Source organism: Triticum urartu, chromosome 1, assembly GCF_003073215.2.
Source record: "Triticum urartu cultivar G1812 chromosome 1, Tu2.1, whole genome shotgun sequence".
Lineage (NCBI taxonomy): Eukaryota > Viridiplantae > Streptophyta > Magnoliopsida > Poales > Poaceae > Triticum > Triticum urartu.
The window spans coordinates 328444350-328455377 of NC_053022.1; the positions used below are offsets into that span (position 1 = coordinate 328444350).

The 11028-nt window shown below is 42.0% G+C and overlaps 1 protein-coding gene across 1 annotated transcript; it reads right to left on the reverse strand.

Moving 5' to 3' along the window:
- Positions 1-274: 274 nt before the first annotated feature.
- Positions 275-4192, reverse strand: LOC125510271 (2-oxoglutarate-Fe(II) type oxidoreductase hxnY). The gene is made up of 11 exons (XM_048675409.1): positions 4023-4192; positions 3750-3945; positions 3164-3244; positions 2951-3002; positions 2672-2793; positions 1626-1726; positions 1349-1407; positions 1200-1256; positions 962-1007; positions 671-750; positions 275-502 (listed from the first exon to the last, which is right to left on the reverse strand). Exons 1-11 carry the CDS (start codon positions 4101-4103, stop codon positions 442-444), a joined length of 936 nt encoding a protein of 311 aa, XP_048531366.1. The 5' UTR covers positions 4104-4192; the 3' UTR covers positions 275-441.
- Between the last annotated feature and the right edge of the window lie 6836 nt (positions 4193-11028).

The window sequence follows — 11028 nt, forward strand, 5'->3', positions numbered from 1 at the left end:
TGAGTGTTTCAGACAGAGTATGTCAATTACGAGTGACACCCGTCGTCGTCTCGGGCTCGCGCACCTGAGCCTTTTAGGTTCAAACTGCTTGTTGAGTCTAGACTAGACCGCCGGTGCATGTCAACTTCTAGATGGGTATATTGGCCGTGTTCGTCGATCAGGTAAACGAAGATGTTCGTATGAACAAAGAGATACTACTTGTGACATCTCGTCGTCAAGAGAGAGATGGATGGACATGGAAACCACTTACCTCAATAGAGTAACAAGCTAAACGGAGAAGAGGAGGATACGCACCGTTTATTTATTTCTGTGCGACCATATTATGACGATACAGATTTAGTCAGACATGCACTAGAACCGTTACAACTGTACTGAAATACAACTACCTTTACGGTCATAGTACACATTGCTATTTTACAGGAAATACAACTCTGTCTTCAGTTATTTGTATGTGGCACTTAATCGTTCTTTCAAATAGTCACCCGCCGTGATAGGTGGAAACCTGAAAAGGCACTTCAAGAATTGTGACAATCAATCTTTAACATATACTCCCTACAAAAACGTCTCATATTTTGGTACAGAGGTACTCCCTCCGTCTTATAATATAAGACTTATATTATGAGACGAAGGGAGTAGTAACCACTAAAATCTTCGGGTAAAAGAAGAGGACCTTGGAGGATATGCGTCGCAGCAACAGCTTTCCAAGCACTGCACCACTAGATCGGGTCTTGGGTCCAGAAAGTAAGCCGCCTGATGCATATGAAGACGTGTGTAAAAGATAAAACATGCTTTAACATTAAATCATAAATCTATGAGCTGCGATGCTACTTCTATGTTACTGGTGGTGGTTTTCCCATGAAAGAAGAGCCACACCTGACTTCTTCAAGAGATATGTTATAAACAATGATAGTAACTGAAAACCCTTTATGAAAAATCTGAATTAAGTAGTTAGGATACTCACAGAATATCGCTCTCTGCCAACTGCAACAACCCGATGAAGTGTAGATCTGCAAGTTACAGAAAAAGGTGCAAACGATCAAAGTTTTTTTTTCGTACACAAGGTTTCTGCAGAGATAAATTGGACCAGAAGTGCACAAGACATCATAATCCAGAAGAACCTTCTGAGCATTTCAGAATTTCTGGCACAACTGCTACTGCAGACATGATGGATTCCACACAACATGTTAAAAATGTAGTACCTGAAAACACAATTTGTCCACCTTTCTAGCAAATCGCCAATGTTAACAATAAGGGTCCTACAAGTTCACAAGATTTGTTAGGATCATTTGTCATACCTGCAACATATTGTCTAAAAGCATGCAACATATGTCTAGTGCAACATATTTACCCATCAACATGACGAACATCTTCCCAGAGCTGGGGATGCCTATCCTTCTCCCTGCATATCTGCACCCACAACAGTGCAAGTATCCAGCATATAAAATTATAAATGCAAAAGCAATGATGTCATGATTTCTACTTTTCTAAAACAAGATTTATTGTTTGTTGAAGTGGCAAAACGTAGCCTCCTGCTCAACCAAAAAATTTGAACATACATTTTGTACATGAGTGATTAGCTGCACAAGAGAACAAAAATGAAGTTGAAGAATTAACTGAAAGAGTACCTGCAAGCCAGGAGTGCCATCTGTTGCTAGAAGAGTTATCATTCCATAATCTGAATGAGCTGATGCACCATAATTTCCATTATCAGACTCGTTTACTTCACCTACAGTAAACTTTTTATTATTTTCCATTCTGTTTTCTCTACAAAAATAACATTTAGAAAGGAAAAAGAAAAGGAATACCCCTTCCGTTCACAAATATAAGATGTTTTAAAAAAAATCTGAATCGGATGTATATAACACACGGTGTGTTCGTTCACTCATTTCAGTCCGTATGTAGTGCATATTGAAATATCCAAAACATCTTATATTTGTGATCAGAGGGAGTACTATGTAAGGAAATACTTATCAGGCCTGTTTACTTCACCTACAGTAAACTTGGAATTCTTTTCCATTCTTTTTTCGCTACAATCCCCTTCAGCCGGGTTTCAAAATTCAAATTGCTATGCTAAATCTTGCAGCGCCACTGCCCATGTTGGAACTGCTGCCCTTGTAGAGAACTTGTGTTGTTGGTCAACTACAGGTGATCGCTTTTGGGCGTGGCAGATTTTTTACAGGTATGCATACTTCATTTTTTAGATTCTGTAGTATTATCAGACTTCGTCCTGATTAGCAGTGCAGCTTTAAGCAGCATAATGTATAGGACCTGCTGCTAAAAGAACATAGCTAGAGGTTGCAAGTATGCTTTCTACACTAAATCTGTTGAAGTATCAATGATGCAAGGGATTTTAGTTATTAGGTAGTAATATGAGGGATGTGGATGTGGCATGGACAATTGACTGGAGGCGAGAATGTAGTGACTGAAGGCGTGGCACGGAGTGCATAGCCAAATTAGCCTATGTTTGAACAGTATGACTTTGATCCATGGCAAAGCACTGATATTAAGCTAGTGTGTGAAAGAAGCCACCCAAGCAACCATCATCAACCATGAAAATGAATAGGAACAAACAAAAGGCAACATAAAGCATGTATCTACCTCTCCACGGGATATAATTAGAATAGAACTTCTGATTCTTTCAAATGACACAAAGGAAAGACAATGATGTAACCTGGGTAGTGCAATAGCCGAATAACTTCTGAAGAGCAGTCGACTGCACCAATCTTCTGAAAGAATTCAGCTTCTAGGTCCAGACTCAGAGCAATTAGAGAGAGTATCCTTTTGCCAGCAGCCCTGGTTGGTAATCAGAATTCAGAAACAAAATTGACTATTCCTGTTTTAGAAAGCTCAATAAAAAGAACATACAAATGCTACACTGGAAGTCTGAAGCAATGCTCTTGGTAATATAATTGATCGATTTCATCTTGCTGAGACATGGAAAAAAACTCACAGTGCAGCTTCATGGTACAGCTTCATTGTATCCTTCCAAGATGGAAAGCGCTCTGCAGTTAAATTAATCAGAACGTTTCATTTTGTATGTTGAGAAAAAGCAAGGCAAAAAAGGAGAAGACTCAAATAACACGATTGATGTCTATATATACTTATAAGGATGACATTTAACAAACTTATCAGTTCTTAAGAGATGGCAAAGCAGATTAAGCACCTTTAGGAGGCCATTGGTTAGGATCATTCGGCATATCTACATCCCTGACCGCCCCAATGTAGAAACTCTCCTTGAGGTCTCCTGCTCAATATCACAAAATTCACAATCAGGGATCACAATATATCACTAGAAACAGCAGAAATGCCGAAGGTCAAGTCTAGAAGACGCGGTGGTTGCTTCAAGCTATAGGATGTGAGGAACTGAGGATAATATCAATGGGTTCTTCAACCCCTATTCTGCTCTGCTGCATTTGTAACTAACTAACTCTCTCCCCACCAGGCCACCACAACATCTGAGCAGACAAAGTAACTGAAGCACGATGACAAATACTTCTAGGCTTCTAGCTATCCTGGCTTCAAAAGAATCATGTGAGTATTCTATTGTCTGCAGACAAAGTAATGACGTTCAGCTAGTTGTTCAATTTTAAATGTCACAAGTCGTAAACAATGTTGCTCGAAGAGAACAGCTTCCCATCTCAGTAAACAATACTATTGGTAACCTGGCACGTATCCTGAGCCATAATTTATACGTACTACTTGAATTTAACACAGAGATCGATTCAGGTAGATCAGGAACTGGATTTAACCCTGGAATTCGGACGACTCGTCCAGCTTCTCGGCGTAGGGCGGGGTGTAGCCCCGGTGGCTGCTGTTCCTCTGCAGCAGCATCTTCTCCTCCAGCGGCAGCTCGAAGAACCTCTTGCTCTCGGCGAACAACGCCTCCAGCAGGCCGTCCTGGATCCCGTGGTTGGTGACGTAGAAGAACCCGCTCTCCACGCATGCCTGTAAAACCAAACCAAATCGCACATGGCGTGACGCTTCTTGGTGGTTCCACGAATCAGAGAAATCATGCGAGCAACCTTCCGGACGGCGTCCACGGCGGATTTGAGGTCGGGGGATGCGAGGTCAACCACGGGGAGGTCCAGGCTACCGCCGGCCATCGCCTGCTGCTCTGCTTCTGCTGACGCCTGCGTCTGACTATGTCTGAATCTCGGTCAGTCTATCTTTATGGATGGGCTTCGGCGGAAGGCTTGGCTGGGCTAGAGCAGACCTGGACACATGGCCCCGCCCGGACCGGATGTAAAAGGGCCTGGCATAGCAACCGCAAAAGAAAAAAAAGGGCCTGGCATAGCACGGCCCTTGCCGCAGGACGCGCCAATGTCTCGCTTATAGCAAGACCCGCTCGCGTCAGGCGCCTACATAAATAGACCGGCCCAGTGCGCAGGAGCCACAGGCGAAAAATGTTAAATTTGTATAGAGAAAATGTTTACCATGTATATAAAATGTATACAATGTGTAGGAAAAGATTTAATAATGTATTTAAAAATTTTAATCAAGCATTTAAAAAATACTCCTTCCGTCTCAAAATAAGTGTCTTAACTTTATACTAACTTTAGTACAAAATTGTACTAAGGTAAAGACACTTATTTTGGGACGGAGAGAGTATTAATTAAGTATTTGAATTTTTTAATAAGGCATGCAAAAAACTTTAAATCTGTAAAGAAAAATGTTCGTCATGTACATGAGAAATATATAGGGTCGCGCTATTCGTCACCCTGGGTGAGGAATAGTTATTCTTCACCCCTCTCTATTTTGACGTCAATGCACCGTATTTTTAGGTTCCGTAAATTTTGTCTTATTTCATACGTAAAAAGAGAACTTAAGAAAATATATACTCGTCGTAAAAAATATTTTATGTTACGTAAAATTACGAACGTAAAACATAGTGTAAAACATACATAAAATGCGATATTTCTGGTCTTATAACGTATTTTTTGTTTTCTTATATCAATTTTTACGTAGTGAATCAATATAAATGTAACTATTTGTATTTCAAACGTAATTTATTTATGAAGCGGTCGTAAGATTGCGTCAGGTGAAGAATACTATGTGTATGAAAAATGTTGATCATATATTTAAAAATATTAAATGTATATAAAAAATATTCCTAGTGTACACAAAAAATGTACATTATGTGTGATAAAATGTTCGTTTCCATTCAAAAAAGTATGTCGTGTATTGAAAAATGTTTACCATGTACTAAAAATGATAATCTTGTATTATTATTATTATTATTATTTTACATGGTAACATGTGTCTCATTTATATCATAAGGATCATAGTACAACCTACTTACATATCAATCTAGCAAAACTTAAAAAGTAGCAGAACGCTAGTCTTTGCACAAAGGAATGTTGGGGAACGTAGCATGCAATTTCAAAAAAAATCCTACGATTACGCAAGATCTATCTAGGAGGTGCATAGCAACGAGAGGGGGAGAGTGTGTCCACGTACCCTCATAGACCGAAAGTGGAAGCGTTAGTTTAACGAGCTTGATGTAGTCGAACGTCTTCTCGATTCAACCAATCAAGTACCGAACATACGACACCTCCGAGTTATGCACACGTCAGCTCGATGATGTCCCTTGAACTCTTGATCCAGCAAAGTATTGAGGGAGAGTTTCGTCAACAGTACAGCATGGTGACGGTGATGGTGAAGTGATCCGCATAGGGCTTCGGCTAAGCACTACGACAATATGACCGGAGGAGTAAACGGTGGAGGGGGCGCCGCACACGGCTTAGAACAATTGTGTGTCTAGGAGGCTCCCCCCCCCCTCCGACGTATATAAAGGAGGGAGAGGAGAGGAGGCCGGCCAAGGCGCGCCCCCAAGGGGAGGAGTCCTACTAGGACTCCACGTCCAATTCGGACCCCCCTTCCTTTTAACGGAAAGGAAAAGGGGGAAGGAGAAGAAAAGGGGGGCGCCCCCTTCCCCACTCCAATTCGGACACCTTCCAAGTGGGGGGCGCACCAGCCCCTTGTGGGCTGGTGTGCCTCCCTCCCAAGGCCCATGTGGCCCATTACTTTCCCTGGGGGTTCCGGTAACCCCCCGGTACTCCGATAAGTACCTGAAACACTCCGGAACCATTCTGGTGTTCGAATACCATCATCCAATATATCAATCTTTATCTCTCGACCTTTTCGAGACTCCTCGTCATGTCCGTGATCTCATCCGGGACTCCAAACAATCTTCGGTCACCAAAACACATAACTCATAATACAAATCGTCATCAAACGTTGAGCGTGCGGACCCTACGGGTTCGAGAACTATGTAGACATGACTGAGACATATCTCCGGTCAATAACCAACAGCAGAACCTGGATGCTCATATTGGTTCCCACATATTCTACGAAGATATTTATCGGTCAAACCGTAATGACAACATACGTCATTCCCTTTGTCATCGGTATGTTACTTGCCCGAGATTCGATCGTTGGTATCTTCATACCTAGTTCAATCTCATTACCGGCAAGTCTCTTTACTCGTTCCGTAATGCATCATCCTGTAACTAACTCATTAATCACATTGCTTGCAAGGCTTATCATGATGTGCATTACCGAGAGGGTCCAGAGATACCTATCTGATACTCGGAGTGACAAATCCTAATCTCGATCTATGCCAACCCAACAAACACCTTCGGAGATACATGTAGAGCATCTTTATGATCACCCAGTTACGTTGTGATGTTTGATAGCACACAAGGTATTCCTCCGGTATTCGGGAGTTGCATAATCTCATATTCAAAGGAATATGTATAAGTCATGAAGAAAGCAATAGCAATAAAACTTAATGATCATTATGCTAAGCTAACGGATGGGTCTTGTCCATCACATCATTCTCCTAATGATGTGATCCCATTCATCAAATGACAACACATGTCTATGGTTAGAAAACTTAACCATCTTTGATTAATGAGCTAGTCTAGCAGAGGCTTACTAGGGACACTTTGTTTTGTCTATGTATTCACACATGTATTAAGTTTTCGGTAAATGCAATTCTAGCATGAATAATAAACATTTATCATGACATAAGTAAATATAAATATCAACTTTATTATTGCCTCTAGGGCATATTTCCTTCAGTCTCCCACTTGCACTAGAATCAATAATCTAGATTACATTGTAATGATTCTAACATCCATGGAGTCTTGGTGTTGATCATGTTTTGCTCGTGGAAGAGGCTTAGTCAATGGGTCTACAACATTTAGATCCATATGTATTTTGCAAATCTCTATGTCTCCCTCCTTGACTTGATCACGGATGGACTTGAAGCATCTCTTGATGTGTTTGGTTCTCTTGTGAAATTTGGATTCCTTCGCCAAGGCAATTGCTCCAGTATTGTCACAAAAGATTTTCATTGGACCCGATGCACTAGGTATTACACCTAGATAGGATATGAACTCCTTCATCCAGACTCCTTCATTTGCTGCTTCTGAAGCAGCTATGTACTCTGCTTCACACATAGATCCCGCCACGATGCTCTGCTTGGAATTGCACCAACTGACAGCTCCACCATTCAATATAAATATGTATCCGGTTTGTGACTTAGAGTCATTCGGATCAGTGTCAAAACTAGCATCGACGCAACCATTTACGACGAGCTCTTTGTCACCTCCATAAACGAGAAACTTATCCTTAGTTATTTTCAGGTATTTCAGGATGTTCTCGACTGTAGTCTAGTGATCCACTCCTGGATTACTATGGTACCTCCCTGCTAAACTTATAGCAAGGCACACATCAGGTCTGGTACACAGCATTGCATACATGATAGAACCTATGGCTGAGGCATAGGGAATGACTTTCATTTTCTCTCTATCTTCTGAAGTGGTCAGGCATTGAGTCTGACTGAACCTCACACCTTGTAACACAGGCAAGAACCCTTTCTTTGACTGATCCATCTTTAAATTTTTCAAAACTTTATCAAGGTATGTGCTTTGTGAAAGTCCAATTAAGCGTCTTGATCTATATCTATATATCTTGATGCCCAATATATAAGCAGCTTCACCGAGGTCTTTCATTGAAAAATTCTTATTCAAGTATCCTTTTATGCTATCTAGAAATTATATATCATTTCCAATCAATAATATGTCATCCACATATAATATTAGAAATGCTACAGAGCTCCCACTCACTTTCTTGTAAATACAGACTTCTCCAAAAGTCTGTATAAAACCATATGCTTTGATCACACCATCAAAGCGTATATTCCAACTCCGAGATGATTGCACCAGTCCATAAATGGAGCGCTGGAGCTTGCGCACTTTGTTAGCACCTTTAGGATCGTCAAAACCTTCTGGTTGAATCATATACAACTCTTCTTTGAGAAATCCATTAAGGAATGCAGTTTTGACGTCCAATTGCCAGATTTCATAATCATAAAATGCGGCAATTGCTAACACGATTTGGACAGACTTAAGCATCGCTACGGGTGAGAAGGTCTTGTCGTAGTCAACTCCTTGAACTTGTCGAAAACTTTCGCAACAAGTCGAGCTTTGTAGACAGTAACATTACCATCAACGTCAGTCTTCTTCTTGAAGATCCATTTATTCTCTATGTCTTGCCGATCATCGGGCAAGTCAACCAAAGTTCATACTTTGTTCTCATACATGGATCCCATCTCATATTTCATGGCCTCAAGCCATTTCACGGAATCTGGGCTCATCATCGCTTCCTCATAGTTCGTAGGTTCGTCATGGTCTAGTAACATGACTTCCAGAACGGGATTACCATACCACTCTGGTGCAGAACGTACTCTGGTTGACCTACGAGGTTTGGTAGTAACTTGATCTGAAGTTTCATGATCATCATCATTAACTTCCTCACTAGTTGGTGTAGGCATCATGGGAATGGTTTTCTGTGATGAGCTACTTTCCAATTTGAGAGGAGGTACAATTACCTCATCAAGTTCTACTTTCTTCCCACTCATTTCTTTCGAGAGAAACTCCTTCTCTAGAAAGGATCCATTCATAGCAACAAATATCTTGCCTTCGGATTTGTGATAGAAGGTGTACCCAACAGTTTCTTTTGGGTATCCTATGAAGACGCACCTCTCCAATTTGGGTTCGAGCTTACCAGGCTGAAGCTTTTTCACATAAGCATCGCAACCCCAAACTTTAAGAAACGGCAGCTTAGGTGTCTTGCCAAACCATAGTTCATACGATGTTGTCTCAACGGATTTAGATGGTGCCCTATTTAATGAATGCAGTTGTCTCTAATGCATAACCCCAAAACAATAGTGGTAAATTGGTAAGAGACATCATAGATCGCACCATATCTAATAAAGTACGGTTACGATGTTTGGACACACCATTACTCTTTGGTGTTCCAGGTGGCGTGAGTTGTGAAACTATTCCACATTGTTTTAAATGAAGACCAAACTCGTAACTCGAAAATTCGCCTCCGTGATCAGATCGTATAAACTTTATTTTCTTGTTACAATGATTTTCCACTTCACTCTGAAATTCTTTGAACTTTTCAAATGTTTCAGACTTGTGTTTCATTAAGTAGATATACCCATATCTGGTCAAATCATCTGTAAAGGTCAGAAAATAACAATACCCGCCAAGAGCCTCAACACTCATCGGACCGCATACATCGGTATGTATTATTTCCAATAAGTCAGTGGATCGCTCCATTCTTCCGGAGAATGGAGTCTTAGTCATCTTGCCCATGACACTACAAAAAAAATACACTTCCGTGATGATACGTGTTTGTCACAGTAGGTCGCGTTTTCTGTCATGCATGTACATCCATGACAAATTTATGACAGAATCAAGATAGTCATACATGTGCTGTCGTAGAAGTGTTCCATGACATTGCCAAAATTATCATCACGGAAGTGTCCACTTCCATGACGATAAATCGCGCGTCACAGAAGTGCTTTCCTCAAGGGTGACCGACACGTGGCATCCACCGTAGCGGAACGCCGTTAAGCTATCGGGTCGGATTTTGGATCCGATAACCCGTTAATAGCCATGACCAATGTCGATTTTCCACGTGTAAAATTCTCATTGGCTGACGGATCCACGCGTCAGCTCCGCGTTGGCACAGGTGTCACTCATCCAACGGTCGAGATGGGCCTATGATATGTTGACACGTGGACCGGCCCAAAAGTGGCCCGCAAAGTTTAAATGGGCCGGCCCAACCGAAGGCCCATAAGATTTAGCGGACCATAATGGGTCGGTCTAGCTAAAGGCCCACAAAATTTAGCGGACCATAATGGGCCGGCCCAGCTAAAGGCCCACACGATTTTGCAGACCATAATGGGCTGGCCCAGCTAAAGGCCCACAAGATTTTGCGGACCACAATGGGCCGGCCCAACTAATGGCCCACAAGATTCTGCAGACCATAATGGGTCGGCCCAGCTAAAGGCCCAACATTCTCGGTCAAATCGGCCTGTCAACGGCGTGTCCTAACCTTGTCATCAACGCGGCCCATGGTCACTTCTGGCCCATTAACAGTCCGCTAAGTAATTGGGCCGAATTACGGCTCGGTGTATTTCCGGCCTGTTAAAGGTCCGGCTTCATTTGGGCCCATTTATAGGCCATCAAAACTTTCGGCCCATAAACGACCGTGAAGGGTTTGGGTCATATTCGGCCATGTCTGACATTCCGCCTGTTAGAGGCCCACTATAGCTTTGGGCCACTTTCGGCCTGTTGTCATTTTCGGCCTGTTAACGCCGGACGTAAACCATGGGCCATATGTGGCCCAACGTCATATCAGGCCCATTAACGGACCATGTAAAAATGACGATAATCTAGCCCGACCGAAGTTCCGGCCTGTTAAAGGCCCGTGTATTAGGTCGGCGCATTTAGGGCCCGTCCGAATTTCGGCCTGTCAAAGATCCGCATCGTAAATGGGCCACCATTTCGGCCTGCTAAGTCCAGTGGGTTATTTGGCACAATCAGGGCCCAATCTCACTTTCGGTCTATTAAAGACCCATGTTTTTTATGGGCTCGAGATATTTACACATGTAAACGACCTATTTTTATTGAGGGCCCAAATTATGTTTAGGCCTATTAAAGGCCC